General features: G+C 39.5%; 2 protein-coding genes across 2 annotated transcripts in view; one reads left to right on the forward strand and one right to left on the reverse strand.

Annotated features, from left to right (window-relative positions):
- LOC309476203 (elastase-1-like) overlaps window positions 1-26,321 on the forward strand; it is a 156,755-nt gene that overhangs the window by 71,697 nt on the left and 58,737 nt on the right. The gene's annotated exons all lie outside the window — the stretch shown is intronic.
- Window positions 1-26,321, reverse strand: part of LOC309476168 (uncharacterized protein) — a 209,688-nt gene that overhangs the window by 36,355 nt on the left and 147,012 nt on the right. Inside the window, exon 2 of the mRNA XM_082139404.1 lies at window positions 17,878-18,043. Coding sequence (XP_081995530.1) covers window positions 17,878-17,923 — 46 coding nt within the window. The 5' untranslated portion in view covers window positions 17,924-18,043. The remainder of the gene's footprint in view (window positions 1-17,877; window positions 18,044-26,321) is intronic.

Here is a 26,321-nt window from a genome sequence, read left to right on the forward strand (position 1 = left end):
TCAATTACACGTGAACAGTCCCACTGAGCTATTAACTCGACGACACTTTTTGATCAAAACACGAGAAGTGCAAAAAACTGCAAAACGACATGTAACAAGTCTCTGGATGGCAAAAATCAAACGGGGTTTGCACTTTAAACGTACTCACAGCTTCCGTGGTCTTCACAATATGTCACTGCGTCATTCTCACAGCCAACACATACCACTGGAACAAAACTGCCTTCTGCAGAATCAAATGTGGGTCACTGTTCACACTTTTACTTGGTGCTGTCGTTCTTTACTCTACTTAAGCCTCGATAATCTTTAATTGAAACAACTTTATCGAACAAGCTTCACAATCGCGACACTGCACTCTCTTCTGTGTCCGTCACACCCTCATAACACGCGCTCTTCTTCGTCTCTCTCCGCTGCATTCACAGCACGCGCAAAAAGTAGACTGCTCGCCAAAATAAAAGTCCCCTAAAATATATATATATAATCTCCTTTCAAAATAATATACCCGTTACATTCCCCCCCCCCCCCCCCGCTAAACCCTGCCACTCCATTGACATCTCTGGCAGATTCATCTCTGAAACACAAAACAGCATGTTAGAAAAACATGACATATAACTTCATATACTTCCCAAAGTTACAGAAGACTCTGAACTCTTATTTTACAATATAGTCACTTCTATACTTCACAGGTAAGATACCCTTGTTTTGCCTCTGAGAGCGTCTAAGCTCAGGAATACTTTCTCTTACAGCTTCTGAAACATTAACATCATCTGAGTCACCTTGTACCCTCAACTCTGATTCAGCTATCACATTCCGATTCTCATCACTGTCACCCTGTCCTACTTCCTGTGACTCCCCTTGATCCACCCTTGTGTGTGCATGGTAAGTGGAGTGTTGTGCAGTTTCTGGAAAGCAGACAATGTCCGACATGTCTGTGTTTGACTCAGGCTTGTCTCTGATACCGTGCCGGTGTGCACGCGGTGTTGTGGATGACGGGAATGAACAGTGCCGAAGCTGATCTCTGTGTACAACCTTTGTAAGACCCCCCTGCTCTGGTTTGATCGTAAACACAGGTATGTCTGCATGGTTCTGCGTTAACACTATGTATGGTGTGTCTTCCCATTTATCCTGAATTTTATTTCTGCCCCTGTGTTTGTGATTACGCAGAAGCACTCGATCTCCAGGCCTCACAAGAGCTCCAAATGACTTGCGGTCATAAATTATCTTTCTCTTTCTGGAAGCCTCTTGAGATGCTGCGTTTGCAATCTCCACTGCCGTCTTCAACCTTGCATGATGACCTTTCACCCACTCATCCAGGTTATCAACCTCATCCTCTTCTAGGTCCTTTTCCCCAAGGACATCCATTGGTAAACGTGCATCTCTTCCGAACATTAGATAGAACGGGGAATAACCAGTGGATGAATGCACATTGCTGTTGTAAGCCATGACCAGCTCTGGAAGGTGAGTCTTCCAATCTCTCTTTTTATCTGGTGGCAAGGTTCTTAACAGATCATGCATGGTACGGTTGAATCTCTCACATTGAGAGTTCCCCTGTGGATGGTATGGGGTGGTATGGCTTTTTCCTATACCATAGACTTTGCAAAGCTCCTTGATCACGTTGGCCTCAAAACACCTGCCCTGGTCCGAGTGCAAGCGAGCCGGACAGCCGTAATAAACAAACCAGTGCTTAAGCAGCGCTTTTGCTGTTGTGTTTGCAGTCTGATTCTTTGTAGGAACAGCAACTGTGAATCTGGTGAACATATCGGTAAGAACAAGCACGTTTTCATACCCTCCAGAAGACTGCTCAAGCTGCGTATAATCCATGGCTAGGACCTCTAATGGAGCTGAAACATTACTGCAGGTCATAGGAGCTCGAAGTCTGGGAAAAACATCTTTGGCTAGTGTACATCTCTTGCACTGCTTGATCCAGCATGGAACATCTGCAGACATTGTAGGCCAGTAATAACTTCTGCTCATCCGAGTTACTGTACTTCTCTCTCCAAAATGACCTCCGTGTTCATGTTGTCCCTCATACACTTCACGCTGTAAAGGCTCAGGAACAACCATCTGCCAGATCTCCTCTCCATCCCTCGGGTCCAAGATGCGTCTGAACAGCACTCCCTGACGCAGCTTAAGACGGTCAAATTCTTTGGCAAGCTTCTTCAGTTTTGGCTCCATATCTCTGTGATCCATTCTACTTGGTCTCTTGTTCTCAGATACTGCTTTATAAATGGGACCGATCACAGGATCATTCCTCTGTTGCTTTCTTATCTCGCTCCAACTATACCCATTTATTTCTCCTCTTATTGATGCCTGCACCGCGGCTTTACCGTCAGGTTGCTCTTGGTTGACCCTTTTTCCTGGCCACAAGCATGCTCTCACTTCATCAGCTCCTAGCCGAATAAAATCCTTCCCATCATCATCCTTCTCTGGTTCCTCCTTGGAGGGAATCCTTGACAGGGCATCGGCATTCGTGTTGTGTCGGCCAGGTTTGTAGCATACTTCAAAGTCGTACTCGGCCAACTGCGCTACCCAGCGCTGCTCAACTGCGCCAAGGTTAGCTGAGTAGAGGTACCTTAGTGGGTTATGGTCAGTAATCACCGTAAACTTTGAATACATAAGGTATTCTCTAAATTTTTCAGTGATCGCCCACTTTAATGCAAGCAGCTCCAATTTGAATGCACTATAGTTTTTGTCATTCTTTTCAGAACCTCTTAGCCCTCTGCTTGCATATGCCACAACACGCTCAATCCCTTCCTGTTTCTGGCTGAGGACTGCTCCCAGTCCATGAAGACTTCCATCTGTGGTGAGTATAAAGGGTTCACTGAAGTCGGGATATGCCAGAACGGGTGGTGACGTCAAACATCCTTTCAACTCATCCAATGCAGACTGACATTCTTGGCTCCAAGTAAACGTTCCTGGGTTCTTGCTTGTCTTTCCTCCACTTACCAGTGCATGCAGTGGTTTGGCAATTTGAGCAAACCTTGCGACAAATCTTCGGTAATAGCTCATAAAACCAAGCACTTGCCTGACCTCTCTCACATTTTTAGGAACTGGCCACATATCCAGGGCTTTAACTTTCTCATCATTCACTTTTATGCCCTCTGCAGAGATCTGGTGTCCTAAAAACTTTACTTCGGGCTTTAGAAGAAAGCACTTGCTTGGCTTCAACTTCAGACCATATTGTCTTAGCCGGTTAAAGACAAGTTCTAACCTCTCACAGTGGCTTTCAAAATCTCTGGAGAAGATAATGACATCATCTAGATAGACAAGAAGAGCGTCAAAGGCCAAGTCACCAAGCACCACACCCATAAGGCGCTGAAAAGTGGCCGGAGCGTTGCACAGCCCGAACGGCATCCTGGTCCACTCAAACAGCCCAAATGGAGTGGTGACGGCTGTCTTCTCCTGATCCTTCTCACTCACAGCCACCTGGAAATACCCAGCAGTCAAATCCAGTGTAGAGAACAGCTTGGCGTTGCCCAACGCATCCAAGGACTCATCCACCCGTGGAAGCGGATATGCATCCTTATATGTTACTTCGTTTAGTTTTCGATAATCGCAGCAGAAACGCACACTGCCATCTTTCTTCATGACAATAACTGCGGGTGATGCCCAGGGGCTACTGCTTTCTTTAAGGACTCCCTGGGACACCAGACCCTGGACATGCCTTTTGACCTCTTGGAATATTTGCGGTGGTACTCTACGATGTCACTGCTTTATCGGTGGCGCTTCACCTGTCGGAATATTGTGCACCACAGCCGTGGTGTAACCATAATCTTGGTCATCCTTGGAGAAAACATCTCTGTGCTTTGATAGCAACTCAATGAGCCTTTCACATTGTTCTGGTGTAAGTCCTTCATAGTTCACTTCAACAGGAACTGGTAGCGGCATGAGTGAGTTTTTATCAGCTTGAACTTTGTCTTGCACCAACTCTTTGACATGAAGTACTCCATCATCTTCCTCAAATTCAAGCACGTCCTTTGTGATTACTTCCTTTGGCTTATAAACAGAAGCAACTCTGGATCTGGGAACGAGTCTAACAGCCTTTCCACTCAAGTTCACTACACGCACAGGGACCTTTCCATTCTCTGTTTTAGCAAGAACGTGAGCCACTAAGAGTCCGTTTTGCAAACTTGCTCCAGCGACTGGCTCAACTAGCACATGACTATTCACGCTAGGCGACACTCCACAGCGGCCTTCCAGCACCTTCTCACAGCGAGGAGGAATAGTGACAGCCTGTCTTCCAGCAATCTTGACATACCCAATCCTTCCACCAGACCCTAGATGTCCTGTTTCTTTCTCAACTTTAGCAAGCACTCTCCGGACCTGGGCTTCATCTCGCCCATTATACTTGTCAATCTTCTCCATCCCCTCCGCTGAGATAAACAAAGACTGAACTTCACTGAGTACATTCATCCCGATGATCCCAGAAACCCCTTTCATTTCCTTCACATCAGGACTTGTGTCAGTCAGAACGAATATACACTTTCCAGGAAATACTTTTCCCAGGCATTCTACATCAGCCTGCAAGCATCCCAAGACAGGAATGTCCAGTCCATTGGCCGCTGTAAGCTTAACCCAGCACGCAGAGGATAACTTCAACTTCTGCTCCCCAAAGTGCTGTCTGAAGTGTGACTCGGATATGGTGGACACCTCTGACCCTGTATCTAAGAGGCACTTGGTTTTGACACCTGCTATCTTCACCTCGATGGCCAAGCAATCCCCAAAAGCACTGTCCTTCAGTGTTTTAGCAGTCTCGTCAGCCAACCATTCCGCTGTGTGGCATCTAATCAATGACGGCCCTGGGCCTTTCTGCACTGCACCTCCAGTTTCTGTCTCGGTAGCCTCAACTGACTCCACTGTATGCTGTGGTGGAACTGGTCCCCTTCTTAACTTGCCACCTTGCGGACAATAGCGACTGGTATGTCCGGGTTCACCACATGAATAACAAATATAACGTCCTTCACTGTCTTTTAAAGGTTGACTCTTTGGACGGCTTTGCTGTGGTTTATTTCTCTCTTTCCCATGGACTGCTTGATATAGTTCCTCTTGACGAGCAGCTATTTTCTGGATCGCCTCATGCAGTTTCTCCAATGACAGAGCAGAAGGAGCATCCTGTGCTGCAGCAGCATTCACTACCCCTCTGGCACGGGTACTGGGCCTGGCATTACTAGAAGGCTGTGCTTCCTCCTCTTCTGACCAGGTAATTGCCGCTTGCATCAACTCCACGAAACTCAATTCTGGCTCAGCCTTAATTCTGCGCTTCATCTCTCGACGCAAGAAGTCATCTTTTAGGCATAACACCAGTTGCTCTTTCAGAACATTTTCAGCATCTGCCACTCTAGCTGGCTCTCTGCGCTGAACACGATTAAGTCTTTCCCGAAGGTCATAAGCATAGGAGCGTATTGTTTCTCCTGCATTCTGAGCACGGTCATAGAAGTCTTTCAGCCTTGTACCAATGGGCACTTTATCTCCATAGGTGTCAAGGAGAACGGTGAAGATGTTGTCAACAGACTCCTCTTTCCCATCCATCATGAACTTCACTGTGGCTTTGGCCTCATCCTTTAGGTGCTGTTTCACCAGTTCTACCCGATCTTCAGTGGGCACTCTCATGACTTGAAATGCAGACTTCATCGATGCTACCCATTCTTCAACGCTCAGCTCATCTGGTTTTGCCATGCAACCAGTGAAATCAGGGAGCTTCCGGTCTCGAGGGATATAAATGGCAGCTGGGGTCGTTTGTGCAGAGGTTTGGCTCTCAATTACCACCTTGGCTAAGGATAGGGCTTCTCTCTGCTCTGCCCTGGCTTGGTCAAGTGCCCCTGCTTGGTCAAGTGCCCCTGCCTGCTCAGCAAACCTCCTCTGCATCTCTGCCATCTCTCTTTTTAGTTCCTCCAGCTCAGACATCTTACTTACTTGACAAAAACTACTTATGGGCCTGGAGACTTGTGACTACTTAAATGTGCCTAATTCGATCCTGTTCGTGACGCCACTTTTGTAACGGGGTATTCTGCCCGTCGTGTGGGGAAAAGGATATGGCTGCTCTGGAAGTTTGGACAACGAAAGGATCTTGGTCCTCGCCCCCCAAACGTTTTAGCATCGTTACACGCTAATGTGTGTATGTGGTTTCATACTTTATTGTGTGAGAAATCTAAAGACTGACAAGGGTAGGCTTCAGGTTCGATAATGTCACACGGTGGCTTCCTGAAGAGAAATTGCATATGTTGGATCACAGTGTGTTATGCTCCTCCCTCCCCAGATCTAATAAAGTAAGTGAGACTTCCCCACTCCCTAGCAGCTCTCAATGAAAAGATACACTGTAAATAAGTGCAAAAACAATAAAAACATAATTTATTCTTTTAGATTTATTTTTCTTATGATTGGTTATGTCTTCTGTCTAAATAAAGAATGAAATAAAATAATTTACAGTCTTTGTGTTGTCTTTTTAATTTACACCAACACTTTCAATACTGAAATTGTAAAACTATTTTCACTAGTGGTATAACAAATCCATTATTTAACTTCAAAATTAGATAATTTTCAATGTGTCAATTTGTACACCCACAAATTACCACCTTTTTCAAAAGATCACCTTCAAACAATCACATTTGAAACAACAAACATACCATCAAATCTCACCTCTGAATAAGCACTCTTAAATGTGTACTCACAGTTCACCGTTTATCAGTTCAGTCACTGAAAAATAAAGGAAAATACCAGTTCGTAGAACGATGAATTAGAGTGCGTTGTCTGGACGTGGGGTGCGTTGCAATAAACTGAAGATCCTGTATTGAAGTGTGCAAGTTCAAAAATACACTCAACTTTGTCTCAACCGTTTCACAGATAAACCGTCTCAAAAAGAAAATTAACTTGCAGATGAATCAAACTGAGATGTCACTTGAATGGCAGGGTAATCTTCACTCTTGAATCAGCGGAAAAGTTATGTCTCTTCATTAAGTGCGTACTGCGTACTAGCTACTAGCTGCTACAGCGATCTCAATCTCACGTGCTCTGACTCGTGCGGGAAACTCAATTACACGTGAACAGTCCCACTGAGCTATTAACTCGACGACACTTTTTGATCAAAACACGAGAAGTGCAAAAAACTGCAAAAAGACATGTAACAAGTCTCTGGATGGCAAAAATCAAACGGGGTTTGCACTTTAAACGTACTCACAGCTTCCGTGGTCTTCACAATATGTCACTGCGTCATTCTCACAGCCAACACATACCACTGGAACAAAACTGCCTTCTGCAGAATCAAATGTGGGTCACGGTTCACACTTTTACTTGGTGCTGTCGTTCTTTACTCTACTTAAGCCTCGATAATCTTTAATTGAAACAACTTTATCGAACAAGCTTCACAATCGCTACACTGCACTCTCATAACACGCGCTCTTCTTCGTCTCTCTCCGCTGCATTCACAGCACGCGCAAAAAGTAGGCCGCTCGCCAAAATAAAAGTCCCCTAAAATATATATATATATAATCTCCTTTCAAAATAATATACCCGTTACAAAAGCAACAGAACTTGAATAACATCCAGTTTATTAGCAACACTGCACGAGCAGTGTATCGCGTGAATCCCGCGATATCCATCTTTGATCTCGCAATGGTCAGATCCACTACGAGAAGAGAGATCTGTCCGGCTTGCCTGCGCTTTTTTCACTCCTCCCCTCACTGCAGCCGCCTACTCTCGCATACATTTCAGGCGAGGCAAGGCGCATCTCAAACAAGCCTAGTATCTCTCCACACCCAAATGACTACAGAGGTGATCGTTGACAATCATCACATCAACAGCACCATGATGGAGCAGGTCAAGATCACGGAATTGCTTAGTATCCACATCACAGATGACTAGGGGTGTGACGAGATCTCGTGTTACAAGATCTCGCGAGATTAAAACGCGACGAGATTTCTCGTCGAGGTGAAAAGTTAGGCTTGTTTGAGATGCGCCTCGCCTCGCCTGAAATGTTGGCGAGAGTAGGCGGCTGCAGTGAGGGGAGGAGTGAAAAAAGCGCAGGCAAGCCGGACAGTTCTCTCTTCTCGTAGTGGATCTGACAGCTGTGAGATCAAAGATGGATTTCGCGGGATTCACGCTCGTGCAGAGTGTTGCTAATAAACTGGATGGAATTTAAGTTCTGTTGCTTTTATATGAAAATAAATATAATGAACAAGACACCCAAAGTAGCCTATTATTTAATTCCATTCCAAATACATGTTTATCAGTCTTTTTTCTTTAATACAGACATGTGTTTTTTTTTTTATTATTTTTTTTTATAAAAAATACATTGCATAATCCATAGAGATCGCACTGTTAGATAGTTTGGGAATATTCACACATACATAAAACATGATATCAGAGTTTTAAAATCAAACATTTTAAAAGAGAACAATACTTCAACTTCAAGTATTGAAGTAGGCTATACTGAGGTCGTTGTTTTTTTTTTTTTTTTTATCATTGCGATACAAGTAGGCCTAGTAGGAACACACAGATAGAGTCATACATCACGGTTGTTTAAACCAATGAACATTAAGCTGTGTCGTCAGCAAGTCGTTTCCCATCATGCTTTTGAACAGCGCAGTCGTTGGAGAGCAACTGCGCGCGACTGCAGAATCCGACAGGTGTGCCTTGCGCTCGCGAGAGATTTTTTGACATACGTCAGCATGACATCAGAGCAAGGCGGACCGCACTCGGACACATTTCTAACCGGCATGCATTTCGCGCTGATCACCGGTGATCGATTCTGCGCAGATTTTGCTCATCTCAAACAAGCCTAATGTCTCGTGAGTTGTTGTGATGTCAGCGTGATGGAGCGTGAGGGTGAAAATCGGGGATTTCGGCGACTTCTCCGCACACACACACACACACACACACTGTCCCTCGCTCACTCGCACACACACACACACACACACACACACACACACACACACACTCACTGTTGCTCGCACACTCTCACTCTCGCTCACATACTCAACACGTCGTGGAGGACCGTTAAAAAATTAAACATGCTAGTTTTTCTGTCGTGATGTCCTGAAGCATCGCAGATGCGTAGGTTGTCGCCCACTATGACACACTATACGAAATGAAACAATCGAATCTTGCGTCCCGACGCCCGTTGTCCTTTACGAATCTCCACGACACCCTACGTCAAACGGATCGTGCCAAAATCGCGCTAAAATCGTGTAATCTGAACCAGGCAGGTAATAAACATTTGACCTATCACGCAAATAACCTATTAAAGCACTAAGACATGGGAACAGTATAGCTAACATTCACATTTGAATATTTATCGCAAGTCATATCGACATCGCAATATTAATGTTATCGCACATCGCAGCTTTTCCTCATATTGTGCAGCCCTATAGTTACTGCCCAAAGGTCTCAACTGCTGCCAGAAATCGTCGACATGCTTATATTCTTGAAAAAGAACATGACCATATCTTAGGCTGTTCTGTGTAGTTAATTTATCTATTTTTCATGCTTGAAGAAAAAATTTGTTTCTGTTTGAACTTGTAGTTTTGAGAGAGCAGTACTTTGATTATGGACACACTTACTGTTTGGATTTAAAGTGTTATTTCTGTTTTTTATATTTTATTTATACGGTTTAATTTTTTTTTTATGTTCGATTTGTGGAAAGGAGTTAAATTTCTCATGTGAAATCGTACAGGGGAGAAGCCAGACGGTAGAGTTTATAGCAAAACATTTTGCAGTGTTTGCATGTCCTTTACTGCATATAATTCATTAAAATAGAAGTAAAATAACATTCATTACAAGTTGATTTCAAAATGCACCTAAATTGTTTTGCATTTTGTGATTTTCAGTTGAATAAAAGACTATTTTCCATTCATATATATATTTCATCATTGAGGATTTCTTAAAAATTGGGTAAAAATCTCGTCTTGTCTCGTTCTCGTGAACCCAATCTCGTGTCTCATCTCGTCTCGTGGAGTAAGCGTCTCGTCACACCCCTACAGATGACCCATCTTGATCTATCGACACCACCAACAGAACCTGGCCAAGAAAGTCCAAAAACCTCTGCACTTCCTCCCACAGTTGAGGAAGGCTCATCTCCCAAAAATCCATCCTCTTAACTTTCTATAGGGGAATCATAGTGAGCCTCTTCCTTCCACCCCCACCCTCCAATAACCTAAGGGCAGCTGATTGACTCTTGCACAAATAAACTGGTAGTTTACACTATGATGCTGCTACATTGGTTTATTTTTAAATTTGCTATTAACATTTGACCCCACTTACACACAAATTGCACTGCCTTTTGCTACTTGTCATGTCATCCACTTACACAATAATACTATATTAATTAGGGCACTGATTCTTGAGAGTCGGGACAAAACATGTCCCACATAGAAAAGTCTAATTTATAGCAAAAATTAAGAAATTCATCATGATTGACATACTTACAAAGTTAAATCTAAAGGAATTGTATATACCTATCTGATTTTTAGAATAACCCTTTTTATCTTTTTGGGGAAAATTTGTTTAAATGTATGGTCTGTGGTTAGAAGGTCCATGTTATTGCACTTGTCCTCAGCAAGAGGTCACAATATTAACATCCCAAAAAACTTTAAAAAAGCTCTACAATTGTGAAAACATATATATCAAATAAAAAATAAGGGGTATAAATATAAAAAACAATGCATGAAGTGAACATCAAACAATATTTTCCATAAAAATCTGCCTATTAAAGTTGTGTCCTCAGTTTCTGTCAACTCCGTCAGATTTTTTCATAAAGCTCTTTAAATCAGGAAATAGCATGGTCAGCTATATCCCTGAGGACCCCTTTGCATCTCCCTGCCTGTGGTGAATGCAGCACTACCACACATGCTCTGGTGTAAGCTGTAAGCTGACGGAGTTGACAAATCCACCAATAACCTCTTAATGTGCGAATATAATATTATTTGTGAATATAGTGAAGGGTTAAACTGTTATTTCAGGGTTTTATTTACACATAAATGCACATACATAGCATGCATTACATTATTTAACCATACACATCTGACTTGTAGAGAATGGGCAGGCAGTGGTCTGCTTATTATTGTGTAACGTGTAACTTTGCCAGCACTTTAATATATATATTTATATGTAGAGACAGAGATAGAGAAATGAGAAGCCAGTGTAGGGCTGGGCGATATGGGCAAAAAAAATTATCACGTTATTTAATATATATTATATTTAATATCAGTCGATATCGATAATTATCACGATAAAAAATCTTTATTTCTTTCAAGTTTAAAGGCAGATTTTTGCTCCTAAGTGAAAGTTGTAGAAAACAGAGCGTTAATTGTGGTTCTAAACTACTCTTTATTGTCAGAACATATCATGACAAACATGTGAACATTTCACAAATCGGAGGTAAAACATTCAAACATTTTTTGTCAACACCGTCAGTTTTTCCGTCAACACCGTCAGTTTTTCGTCAACAGCGTTGGATGTTTTTGTTATTTTTTGGGGAAAAACAAATATTCTTCCTTCAGTTTATGTTGTTTTTGTAATAAAGGACCATCTGATCTACGTCCTCTTATGTTTTATTTATTTAAGGAATTTGTTTTTACAATATTGAAATTAAAATCAAAGTTTGAAAATGCAAATATTTAGAAATCTGAGTTTTCAGAATAGTGTGACATCACAACTTAAGTTTATATATTGTAATTTTTTTGCATATCAGAGTAACTAAACACTATTACAATATACTTCAGAACTTTAGATTCTTGTTGGATTTGAAGAATTAAAATTGTATACTTTTTAGTGTGTCTGACGGAGTTGACACAAATCCAGTTCTGAAGGGAAACATGTTTATTTGTTAAAAATGTGTTTTTATTTAGAACCTGTTCCTTTACATGGTTAAATAGCTAAGACCTTTCTCTGCAGAAACATATAACTCTAATTGATATAGTGTGTATTTAAAAAAAAAGTTTTTTAAAACCAGTTTTGTCCCGACTTTCAAGAATCAGTGAGGGATGAGTCACGATTTTCGAATATTCGATTAGCTGATTTTATTATAGAATATTGAATGGGATGTGCGGGATGATTGTGTTTAAAAAATCCCCATGTTTTAGTTGTGGTTATAAGTTGCAATCCTAAATTCACATAATATTTTTATACATTTAATAAATATATTCTTAATACTTGTTGTTTTTGTTTCTATGTTTGAGCTTATATATCTCAATATTAATAACAGTCTGGTTAATTTTGTGTCTTGAAATGTAAACTCTCAAGGGTTGGATTTCTAAATATATGTTGGTTATGTGTCTATTCAGAATAACTTCTGAGCAGCAACATCTTCACTGTTGTTAGCTGCCTTTTCTCTCTTACGTGCTCTTTCAATGTGTTCTTTGTTAGTGAAGAGCATGTAGCATTCTCTGTGAAATCCAACATTAGCCGGCACATCTTGGACGTCTTCGGAGTTTAAGTTAAATGCCAATACGGCTTTTTCAGCTACTGTACTATCTGTGGTTTGCAGGTTCACCCATAAGTGTGTACATTGAACAAACTTTGCCCAACTTGTCTGGGAAAAGGGGGTTACAGGGCTTTTTACATTTGAGGCTAAATGGATAAAACACCTAATTTTTACCTCAGTATTACTGAACTACATTACTAAAATTACATTTTTAATGCTTAAAGCAAAATTTTAATTTCAAGAACCCAGCTTCCTGGTCACTGACAAAGATTACTTTGCCTCTGCTGTAGAATCTGTGTTCATTATTTACATTGGTTGTCAAGGAAACGGGAGGTTTTCTAACGTTATGATTAGTACTCCTGCTTATTTGCCGGTTTAAAAAAGTAAGAGTTTGTAAGGACATTTTGCGTCAAATGTGCATACAACAAAGTTGGAAACAATGTCTGTAGTACTTATACGATTTTATTACATGACCTCAGCAAAAAAAAACGTACACAGCTGTGAGGTAAGTATTAAATTCGTAATTTCGATGTCCGGCCCACCGCCTATAGGCTACAGTGAAGTCGACGCAAGCATATTGACCAATGCTTTTGAAACGAGACCATTGCATTTGAATGTAGCCTAATTTCCAAAAACAATACTGACAGCAACAGAAACCAGGACCGCGGGAAGAGGTTTTAGGTTGTGGGTGCTCACCACTTTTGAATAAGAAACAATATCAAGACTATAAAACTCGTCAAAAAACGTGCACACACTCCAACCACCTGCCTGCACATTACATTTTTTACTTTATTGATTCTGCTTTATTCGTAATGCAATGGACCGGTCAATGGGACATAAATGAATCCTTAAAGGATGGTACTTTATGGGACATTTGCACAAAAAGAATAAATAACTTACCGTAGCCTATTTTATAAGTCGCTCCGGAGACGCATATCAGTCAAAAAATGCGCCACGAGGAAGAAAAAAAAAAGATATATCCTAAGTCGCACTGGACTAAGTTGCTTTTTTTTTTTTTTTTTTTTTTCACAAAAAAAAAAAAAAAGTTACAGACAGTTCTCCGCTACGGACGTGAGCGCTCTAAAGCAGCACTAAAAGAATGTTTTAAAACGTTCACAGAGACCTCAAACTGAAAGCACAAAGCCTGTCTTTACATTTAATTTCGTTTTGTATTAATTGTATCTTAATTTTAATCGATGTTTCATCAAAAAATTGTCTGGTTTTAATAAATAAGGCGGCTATTAGAAAATAGATAATTAGGACACGGAGGCGCTGGCGAACCTGAAGCTCGTCTCATAATGAACCGAAACTCACCGTAGGCCTATAAGGTAGCCTATTGCCTCACAGACCTGAGACATAGGCCTATAGATAGCTTGAAATGTCTACTTTTAAGCAGACCAATTCAAAACGAAAGAAAACAGACTGCGCTGCTTATTTTTTATGTCAGTGTCGGCTAGACAGATGAAGTTGACGACTCGCGATCTTCGCAGCGCCAGAGAGAAATGCACATTTCATACGAATTACATAAGCAGCGCAGTCTGTTTTCTTTCGTTTTGAATTGTTCTGCTTAAAAGTAGACATGTCAAGCTATCTATATGTCTCAGGTCTGTGAGGCAATAGGCTACCTTATAGGCCTACGCTGAGTTTCATTTATGAGACGAGCTCCAGGTTCGCCAGCGCCTCCGTGTCCTGATTATCTATTTTCTAATAGCCTATATTTAGCTACTTCTTATTAAATTCATCAAAATTTGTTGATGAAACATCGATTAAAATTAAGATACAATTAATACAAAACGAAATTAAATTTAAAGACAGGCTTTGTGCTTTCAGTTTGAGATCTCTGTGAAAGTTTTAAAACATTATTTTAGTGCCGCTTTAGAGCGCTCACGTCCGTAGCGGAGAACTGTCTGTAACTTTGTTTTTTGTGAAAAAAATAAAAATAAAAAATGCAACTTAGTCCAGTGCGACTTAGGCTATATATGTTTTTTTTCTTCCTCGTGGCGCATTTTTTGACTGATATGCGTCAGGCGCGTAGCCAGTAATGGGCCAGGGCGGCACTGGCCCGCCCACATTACTCACTGGCCCGCCCAGGCAAGTTTGATCAAAATACATTTTTAGTTTCTTTTTATTAGCCTATTCAAATGTATTTAAGAAAATATATTAATATAAACCTGATTTATTGTTGACTGGTGTGTGTGTTTAATTTGTTTTCCGAATAAAATGGAACTGTTGAAGGTGGTTGGAGTGTGTGCACGTTTTTTGACGAGTTTTATAGTCTTGATATTGTTTCTTATTCAAAAGTGGTGAGCACCCACAACCTAAAACCTCTTCCCGCGGCCCTGGTTTCTGTTGCTGTCAGTATTGTTTTTGGAAATTAGGCTACATTCAAATGCAATGGTCTCGTTTCAAAAGCATTGGTCAATATGCTTGCGTCGACTTCACTGTAGCCTATATGTGCCCTGCTTCCTTTCTGTGAGTTCTGACCGAAAAATGGAAAATATCAATTCCGTTTCAGAGTCCCTGTTTCATGTTTGTTAGCCCAGGACATTTTACAAATCCAGACCAAACGATGTTCTTCGGCCATGTCCGGAATAAAGAGTAGCCTATCCATGACCATGTCACACAGTAAGATTTAGGATTTTGACCATATACCTCGCAGTCACAGACCGTATCAACGTCAGTGAGTGATACTTATTGTATTTCGCCACAGGGTGTCACTGTGGCCTCAACCCTTCGCCTTCGCTTACTCTGAGCTCGATTGCTATGTCTGAGGTAAACCACGCCCTCCTCATTACCCTATGCAGGAAGAAATGTAGGAAGAAATAAATGAAGAAATAAATAAATGTAGAAATACATAAATGTATTCAGCAGCCATGTCACCCTGTAGCCCAAGACCGGTTGCCCACTGAAGCTAAGCAGGGCTGAGCCTGGTTAGTACCTGGATGGGAGACCTCCTGAGAAAACCAGGTTGCTGCTGGAAGAGGTGTTAGTGAGGCCAGCAGGGGGCGCTCACCCTGTGGTCTGTGTGGGTCCTAACGCCCCAGTATAGTGATGGGGACACTATACTGTCAAAGAGCACCGTCCTTCGGATGAGACGTTAAACCGAGGTCTTGACTCTCTGTGGTCATTAAAAATCCCAGGATGTCTTTCGAAAGAGTAGGGGTGTAACCCCGGTGTCCTGGCCAAATTTGCCCCTTGGCCTCTGTCCATCATGGCCTCCTAATCATCCTCATATACTGATTGGCTTCATCACTGTCTCCTCTCCACCAGTAAGCTGGTGTGTGGTGAGCGTTCTGGCGCAATATGGCTGCCGTCGCATCATCCAAGTGGGTGCTGCACATTGGTGGTGGTTGAGGAGATTCCCCCCTTCTATGTAAAGCGCTTTGAGTGTCGAGAAAAAGCGCTATATAAATGTAATGAATTATTATTATTATTATTATAAATGCAGAAATAAATAAATGTAAAAATAAATAAATGTAGAAATAAATAAATGTAGAAATGAATAAATGTATAAATAAATAAAAGAATAAATAAATAAATATGGAAAAAAATTAATATATACATAAATAAGGAAATAAATGTATAAATAATTATTTATTTTCGTTTTTTTGCTTTTCTATGTATATTTATTTATATTTTTATTTTTTATTTTTTACATTTATTTGTATATTTATTTATGCATTTATTTATTTTTAATATTGGCAGACTTGGCATTCAATAGTAATCTATTTCTATGTAATGTGACATGAGTTTTGTTTTCAAATCAGACACCCAGTGACTTTTTACAAATAAATGTACAGAATTTTAAATATTTAAATAGTTCTAAGCATTTCGTTTTATATTCTGTCCTGAATGTGATTTTTTTTTGTTTTTTTTGTTTCAATTTAATTTTTTCACTATCAGTACTGGGCTCGCAGTTCACATGGGTAGGGTACTTTATACTGTGTGTGGATGACCGTGTTCGCCGCCACCACCAAAGACCATTTTTGACCAAGGAAAAACTCAGAATAATGAAAAATTGTGCACCTAAATGTCAAATTAGGTGATAACACCTAAAAGACACTGAAACATCGGACGTTATTAAAAAAAAGCAAATGTCTATCGGAATGGCATGCTAAATTTTGCCATTGTACAAATGTAAAATTATTCAAAAAACGTCTGGGGTAAGATGGCCCCCACCCTTGGGCAAGAGTTTTGAGACCCTGTTAAAGATTTTTCTGAAAGGTATTTTGTATGACTTATATACAGACATGAATATTTACATATTTGAATGCCCATTTTTTGGCATTATTGAAGGCATGTCATAATAGCAATGCTTTGTTAATTGAAGGATTTCACTAGGTTTAATTGAAAAGCAAACATATCTGATATGACCATCTGGTCACTTACTCTTATACCATCTTACCCTGAATATTTTCAGTTCAGAGTCAGACACATAAAATCTGAAATAATATAAAGTTGAACCAATGGCAAATTATGTAATCTCAACAGCATAACTAATCTTCATATGTTTTCACATCTGAGTCGTCTTTTAAATAATCAAACTCAGACCTTTGAAAACTTGGATTTGTTTTAGTCCAGTTGTGATATAGAGTCTTAGTTACATTTCCGTTTGGTACTAAAAATAAAAATAAGTAAGGTTGAAAACACCCTTAATTGTCTGTTTGAAATGAATGATGCGAAATCCAAATCTAATGTTAGGCTACTAATCTATGAGTTTTTGGTCAAAGTTCGATTTACGTCCACCACGGTGGCTGACAGACAAGGCAAAATTACCAGCCTTTGCCCATAAAGTAGTGATTGACTACCCTGATAGCACAAGTAGCCTACATCTCAGAGACGTCTATTTGATGTATGCATTTAAATCTGCCCTATGTATTTTGTTTGCTAATCTCTTTAATACTAGAATGTTTCCTGTTAGATTTCATATAGACATTTAGAAGATGTTTAAGATTTAGATGTATGTAGAACTGCTTTTTCTAAGATGTTTATCAGATGTTTTTACGCTGCAGATGCTTTCCAGATTAAAATGTATCTTAAGCAGACATCGTACAGATGTACCTGTGATATCTGGTCTGTGTTCATTTCCCAACCTTTCTGGGGGAACCATTTGCAAACGGAGTCCGCTATCTCCTCTTTATCTAAAATAGCTTTGCTTACGAATACACAGTCAGAATGCATAAACTGTTTTATCTGTTGTCTAATTTATATTTACACCACATTTTTACCTGCAGCTTCGTGTAAGCAAGAAAGAAAGTGAACGTTAAGCCTATCTTGAAAAAAAAAAAAGACAATCAAGTAATTAAAACAGTGGTGGTATTTCCAAATTCATCTAAATTAATGTGATCATTGTTAATAAGATCACACAGTTCAGGAATGGATCAAATCAGTAAAGTAAGCCTGCTGTTTCCGGTTTCAAAGTTAAACCGAAAGTGTTTAAACGAGAACATAAGGCGTGCACTTACCGCACAGTAGTAGACAAATCTGAAAGAATTTGATGGTGCTCTTCATAATGTTGAAGATTCCAGCAAAATAAGATGTCGATAGATATATATTATTATTAATAATACTAGTTCGTAGTTTCTGATCCACACCTACACGACTGACAGCGATGACAGTACAAAACTGTGACTGACTAACTTTCACGACGATTTATATGCTACAAAAGAAGTACGTTTAAGTTTTCAAATCTGAATAACAGTAGACAAACGCAGATGACTCTAATGGCGGAGACTCTAACACTTTTCTTCTTCTTCTTGTTACTGGCCCCTTAGGTGTATTACTGCCACCTACTGTACAGCCTACACGGGTGATGCATCTGTATATTTATTTATTTATTTAATTATTTAATTTTATTGTTTTATTCTATTTGTCGATGTAATGCCTAACCCACCTTCTCCTGGAGCTGCATGTTCAGATCCTCCAGCTTTTGGTCTATCCTTTAAATTATTAAATAAACTACTTTGTTGATCGTCATATTTGTTACATTTAAAAAATACATGCTCGACTGTTTCTAAAACATCACATTCATCACACATACCATTTTCATGCTTCCCCATTATTGCAAGTGTTGAATTTAATCCTGTGTGTCCTAATCTTAATTTAGAGATTACTTATTCCTTTCTGTAGGCTACCTTCCATAACACTGTTCTTTTCCTATTAATTTTGCAATATTATAATACCAACTCCCTGTGCTGCTATTTTCCTTTGTTGCCATTTATTTTAATCACTGATTTTACATCTCTTCTCCCGACTGGTACTTTTTTATCCACTAAGTTTTTTTTAAATGCCTTTTTTGCCAACTTATCACCGGCTTAATTTCCTGCTATCCCAATATGTGCCGGTATCCAACAGAAGTACACTATTACCCTCTGTTTTCAATCTGTACAATATTTCCATTATTAAATCTTCTCTGTCACTTGTAGTCATTATACTTTTAAGAGCTAACAATCATGAATCTGAACAGATTACAGTCCTAATTGGCTTAGTCTGTTCAATCCATTGTAGCCCTGCTATTACAGCAATTAACTCTGGAATATACAATTTATAAGTTAATCTTAGACTTATTTTTGTCTTAAATCTCAGAATATATAGGCTACTCCTATACCAACTTTTTGATTAACTGGATCTTTAGATCAATCTGTAAACATCTGCATAAAAGAGTCAAATATTTCTCTCCATAAAAACATTGATTTCATTACTGCTATGATACCCTTCTTCTGCTTTCCTCTGGCCTCTAATATTCTAATTTCAACAATAGGATCAGGAAAGTTCCATACTGGCACACCATGTAATGGTATATTAGGGCATATGTTTTCATTCTCCAGACCACAGTCCCTCCACTATTTTTGTATTCCCAGCAGTCTTTTAAAACTGTGCGTGTACAATGATTGTCACTTCCCTGCAAGTTAAACCACTACATTGTAGCTAGCTTTTCTTTTCTTAGGTTTAATGGCATCTCCCCCATTTCAACCCTGATAGCATCTACAGGAGTTGATATAGCTCCACAGAAGATTCTAAGTGCTCTGTAGTGATGTTACATGGCACTGAAGCTTCAAAGTGCAAATCGAGTACACAGCGCAATTTCTCATGAAGCTCCTAGCCGGAGCGTGTATTGTTTTCAGAGAAACACATGATCAATATCATGGCGGCGCGTGCAGACGCAGCGGCTCGGAGCTCCCAGATATACAGCAGCGTTCTTGTTTTTTTAAGTATATTTAGTCTATTTTATCAGGCACTAACTCAACAAATACACTATGGACGAGCTGAACTGCTTAAAATCGGGAATCAGTATCAGGATTACTCACCTGGAAACCTATATGTCATTTCACCGGAGATTCTGCGCTCTGAGGAGCTTAGCGGAACGCTCATCATACCGCCTGTGAGGCGTCGAAGACGGCGAAGAGACCGGAAGCAAAAGCGGGGAAAGAGAGCCGGAGTACGGGCCAGGCTACAAGCTAACCCACACAGACCATCGCTTCCGAGTCTCTTTCTTACAAACGCCCGGTCACTCGTGAACAAGATGGATGAAATAAGACTTAGGATAATTTCACAGTGCCTTAACAACTGTGTTATGGTAATCACAGAGACTTGGCTGGATAATGCTGTTCCCGATGCGGCTATCGAGTTAGCGGGCCGCTCTGTATACAGAGCAGACAGAACGGCCGATTCTGGTAAGAACAAAGGTGGCGGAGTGTGTATATACATTAATAATGACTGGTGTACATCGGTGGACATTATTAGGTCACATTGCTCTTTGGACATTGAATATTTGTCATTAAAATGCAGACCTTTTTACACCCCGAGAGAGTTTACTGCTATTGTTATCACAGCTGTTTATATACCACCACGGGCTAATGTTAAGCTAGTGCTAGAAGAGCTGCATGAAGCTATCAACAGCCAGCTGGATGCATACCCGGAGGGAGCTGTAATTGTAGCGGGGGACTTCAATCATGTGGATTTAAAAACGGTGATGCCCAAACTATACACCAGTATACACTTTCCAACGAGAGATAATAATATATTGGATCAAGTTTACACCAACATCCCAAGAGCTTATAAAGCAGCCCCATCTCCACACCTGGGCTTGTCAGATCACATCTCTATAAACCTGATGCCATCCTATAGACCTTTGATCTGCAGAACAAGACCAACTGTCAAAACGGTCCAGGTCTGGAATGAGGAATCTACTGCACGTCTGCAGGACTGTTTCGGAAATACAGACTGGGATTTGTTTGCGAGTACAGATTTGGAAGAATATAGCTCATCTGTTTTAGCATACATAGCCTTCTGCACTGATACTGTGTTAACGACCAAGACCAGAATGGTGTACCCAAATCAAAAACCATGGCTTGATGGGAATGTATACTCATTACTGAAAGTGAGGAATGCTGCCTACAGGTCAGGGGACAGGCTGGCTTACAGTAATGCTCGGAGAGATCTCAAGAAGGGCATAAAAGCAGCAAAACACAGGTATCAACAACGCATCGAGGGCCATTTTAAAGATAATAACCCCCGCAGTATGTGGACAGGCATTAAAGCTCTAACGGACTATAAGAACAGCCCCTCCTTGTCCGGCCACGATACCACGCTTCCTGACACCTTGAACCAGTTCTTTGCGCGCTTTGACGGTCACTCCAACAGCGTGGAAATCCAGATAACACCATCACCCAGAGAGGAGCCGGTACTTGTCCTCGAATGCCATCAGGTGAGATCCACGCTAAGGAGGATCAATGTCAATAAAGCAGCAGGACCAGACAAAGTTCCAGGTCGCACGCTGAAGTCATGTGCTGACCAACTGGCGGGGGTGTTCACCAGCATCTTCAATCTGTCTTTGCAGCAGGCTGTAGTCCCAACATGCCTAAAATCAACTACTATTATTCCCGTGCCCAAAAAACGGTCAGTAAAATGTCTGAATGACTATCGACCAGTCGCTCTGACACCAATTATCATGAAGTGCTTTGAGAAACTGGTTCTTTCACACATCAAAGCCAACATCCCTGCTGACCTGGACAGTCTACAGTTTGCTTACTGTAAGAACAGATCTACAGAGGATGCAATCTCAATTGCACTTCACACCAGTCTTACTCATTTGGAGCATCCCAATACATATGTTAGGATGCTATTTGTAGATTTCAGCTCGGCTTTTAATACCATCGTGCCATACAAACTTGTAAACAAGCTGAATGACCTGGGACTAAACACCACACTCTGTTCATGGATTTTGGATTTCCTCACTAACAGACCACAGAATGTCAGGGTGGGCAGTCATACATCATCTGTTATCACCATTAACACAGGAGCACCGCAGGGATGCGTTCTTAGTCCAGCTCTTTTCACCCTATTCACACACGACTGTAAATCCATCCACTCCTCTTCTAACACCATAGTGAAGTTTGCTGATGATACCACTATAGTGGGAAGGATATCAGGAAACAATGAGTCTCACTACAGAGAGGATGTCCAACATCTAATCAAATGGTGTGTGAACAACGGTCTGGTTCTGAACACTGCCAAAACAAAGGAGATCGTGGTAGACTACAGGAGAGTCAAGAAAATAACATCACTCCCCCTCTACATAAATGGTGAGGAAGTTGAGAGGGTGAATGACATCAAATTCCTGGGTCTACATATAACAAAAGATCTCACATGGACCATTAACACATCCCACTTAGTGAAGAAAGCGCAGCAGAGACTTTTTTTCCTAAGAAAACTTAAAAAAGCAAAAGTGCCAACCCAGCTCTTAGTAAATTTTTACAGGAGCACAATAGAGAGCATCCTCTGTTATTGCATCACAGTGTGGTACTCCAGCTGCACTGCAGAAAACCGCCGAGCTTTGACCCGGACCGTCAAAACTGCTCAGAGGATCATAGGAATCAAACTTCCGAACCTTGATATGATCTATGATAGCCGCCTACGAAAGCGAGCTAGCAACATCATCAAGGATTCAACTCATCCAGGACATAGTCTTTTTGCACCCCTCCCATCAGGGAAAAGATACAGAACACTCAGAACCCGTACGAACAGACTTAAGAACAGCTTTTTCCCTAGAGCTGTAGCCTGTGCCACCCCCCCCCCCCCCCCCCCCGACACATAAATAGTTAATCTTTCCTCTCTTTGCCCTCTCTCATGTTTGCTGCTAATGTACAAAAATACTCATCGGACATTAATGTTTGCACTATATTATCAAATATACTGTAAATACTGTTACATTTCTATCCTTAAATTTATCTTGTTGATTATATTAAGTGCCTTTTTAATTATTTATTTATTTGTATATTTATACTTTATATTTTATATTTTTATTACATCTATTATGTTATGTGTGCTGTTTTTGTTTTGTTTTTATGGCTGCTGAACTCTGTGAGTTACCAAAAAAATGTCGTTGTATAACTACAATGACAATAAAGTTTTCTCTCTCAATGAAGCCTCACTTTAGGCTTGTTCGACTTTTTAAAAAATGTAGCATGTACAGTGCCATATCTCATATAACAAAAAAAATATTTCACATGCCTCAACAAGGAACAAGGGAGAAAAATAATAATAATACAAAAATATATATAATAATAATAAAAAAATGAAAAAAATAAATAATAATAATAATAAATGTAAAAAAATAAATAATAATAATAATCATATAATAAAAAGACGAAAGGGGACATAAGCATCAGTTTACAAACAGATATACATTATACATATAATAATTTCATAGGATATTACAATGCATTTTAAATACAGAAAATATACTTTGCAGGTCAGCACCATTCATTATATTTTATTTTTTATATTATGTGAAAATGTTAAAGGAGGAGCATATATTAATTGTTTTAATTGCTTTACTATTTTTAGATTTTGACATCACATCTACATACATTTTAATCTCCTTTTCAAGCACCATAAAAAGAGGTTTGCCTTTTGTAAACTTACATAAAAATTAAATAAAATTTATAATAAAACCAACATCCTTTGAAGAGCGATCCTTGATATAATAACCCAAAATCACATGTTTATAAGATAAAGTGTTTATAATAAAAAATATTATCAGCAAAGAAAACCTCCACATTATTCCAAAAATACTGGGTATATTGGCAAGACCAAAACAAATGAGAAATTGTTTCAGTGGAGCATTCACAGAAAGAACATTTTAAATCAATATCTATTTTACATTTTTGTAGGAATACCTTTGTAGGATAAACTCTATGAATGAATTTATATGAGATTTCCTTAACCTTATTTGTAAGGAGGAATTTTTGAGGTAATGACCAAACTTGAGTCCAATTTACATTATTAAAGAAACTGTTCCAGTAGAAAATAACATTAGGCGTAGAAATAATCTCTCTTAAAAACGAGGATCTAATTTTATAATTGTTAGGCTTTAACCCAGAGAAACAGGTAGTGCCGACAGAGGTATGTTCAGGTCTAGGAGGACAGACAGAGAGTGTGGATGTACATACACTGCTTTTGAACAGCATATGTAATCCTGCAGGTATGGCCTTAGTAAGCACCTTGAATTATTTTAATGTCATAGGTATTTTGTATCTTGAGATAAAGTCTGCAAACATAAATAATTTCCCTTCATTATTAAATAACTGATTCACTAATAACAACCCATTACTAAACCAATTGTGAAAAAATAAAGACTTATTTCTATTCAAAATATTGGCATTATTCCAAATAAGAAAACTATGAGGGGAGAAGTTGTGTTTATAAATAAGACTCCAGGTAGCAAGTACTTGTTGGTAAAATTTAGAAAGTTTGACTGGAAGTTTTCCAATTTTATATTTACACATCAAAAGAAATTCTAAGCCACCCACATGAGAACAAATAAACCGAGGAATTATATTCCAAATAGATGAAGAGTTTTGAAGATATTGTCTTATCCAATTTATTTTAAAGTTACTGTTTAGAGAGCTAAAATCAATAAACTTGTTCGACTTGAACCAGCGCTGCAAAGAAAGATCGGTTTATGACATCTAAGTACCGCGAGAACAATTCAAATGCATAAGCAAATTTTGTTGTCATTCACCGATCGGTCTGTGTAGCGCCGGTTCATGTCGAACAACCCACATAGCAACATTGTTTCGGCCCAGATCCGGCCCACATCTGGCACACATGGAAAGATGATCTGGCCCACATGCAGCGTGGACTTACGGCACTTGGGTGGGCCACTCCTGTTTGCCAGATCTGGGCCACAAGCAGGCCATAGCAATGCCACATCTCAGCCAAGAGCAAAGAAATAAACCAGAACTGGAGGATTAAACAACTCCACAAACAGCATTACCAGCTTCACTTATTACTAACCAGACTGACTTTATTTCTGTCAGACGTCTACAAAAGTTTGTATTGAGAATTAACAGAGGTTTAACTATAATGTGTTTCATTTAAAGTCACCATTACAGTGGTTAGTGTTTCCATTAGTTGGGATCTTAACTCTTATTATATCTTTCGTTTTTCTTTGGCTGCTGTGACAGAGTGTTTGTCAAACACATTTACAGCAGCAAAGAAAGCTAAAGTGAAATGAGATCAGGTGATGATGGTTACCTGTTGATGGTTTTATAATCATCATGAAATAACCTGTTTGACTGAGATAATTTGAATCTAACAATTGTGTTGTACTATTAATATATTCTCATCACAAACCCTGTGTTACTGCAGCGTGAGGTCCAGCAATATTATAACAATCAGTTAGAAGACTTTAACAAACATGAGCACGAATCATTACTGTTCGATAGGGGTGGGCGGATCGATCCTGAAGTATCGATACTTCGATACTGACGTGGTATCGAAAAGGATCGATCCTCACAGAAAAATATCGATCCAAATGTGTGTTTTTTTACCAGTAATTTTGTATTAATTTAGCACGCAATTCAGTGCGTAAAATAAACTTCTAAGTGGAAAAATAAGCGAATGTTAGCGGATAATTGTGTAGGATAGAACTTTTTCTCCTAGTCATCTGGATACAAGACGAAACCAATCAATCACAGAGAGCGTTCGATGCTGGTGCTTCGTTGAGCTCACAGGACCAGTGCGTTTGGGAAAGCCTTGCTTAGATGACAGAGAAACTATCGGGAGTTATTTCGCAATAAAAAAAACAAAAGTGTACATACCGGTTCAAACTGTTGACGTCAGTAAGATTTTTTTAATGAAATTAATATTTTTATTCAACAAGGATCGATGCATTAAATTGATCAAAAGTGACAGTCAAGGGTTTTTACACTGTTAAAAAAAAAATCTACTTCATATAAATGCTGTTCTTTCAACTTTGTTCATCAAATAATTCTGCATAAAATGTATCATGGTTTCCACAAAAATATGAAACTGTTTTCAACATTGATAATAATAAGAAATGTTTCCTGAGCAGAAAATCAGCATATTAAAATGAATTATCATCATGACTGGAGTAATGATGACGAAAATTCAGCTTTGATCACATGAATAAATTACAGTTTACTATGACATAGAAAACCTATGTTAAATTGTAATATTACAGTTTTTACTGTATTTTTGATCAAATAAGTGCAGAAGAGAATTAAAAATCTTACAGACCCCAAACTTTTGAACAGTAGGCTAGTACTATAATTAGGGTAGTTTTGTAAAAGTCACTGACTAATTACAGGCGAGTTGAGAGCACAAATCACAAAATATTTAATAGTCATGAAACCGTATTCAGATTTAGCATATTAATGATGCATTCACCTCATAAATCATGACACACTGCTCTAGCACAGGAAAGTGCATACAAGTTCAAGTGCATGCTTTTAAAATGAAAAAGTATTGGTATCGATATCGATATCGATATCGGCGATACTGGCCCTGTATTTACTTAGTATCGGATCGATACCGAAATTTGCAGTATCGCCCACCACTACTGTTTGATGACACACACAGACATCAATAATCAACGTATGAA

The sequence above is a fragment of the Leuciscus leuciscus genome (assembly GCF_965113295.1).
Source record: "Leuciscus leuciscus genome assembly, chromosome: 15".
Classification (NCBI taxonomy): domain Eukaryota; kingdom Metazoa; phylum Chordata; class Actinopteri; order Cypriniformes; family Leuciscidae; genus Leuciscus; species Leuciscus leuciscus.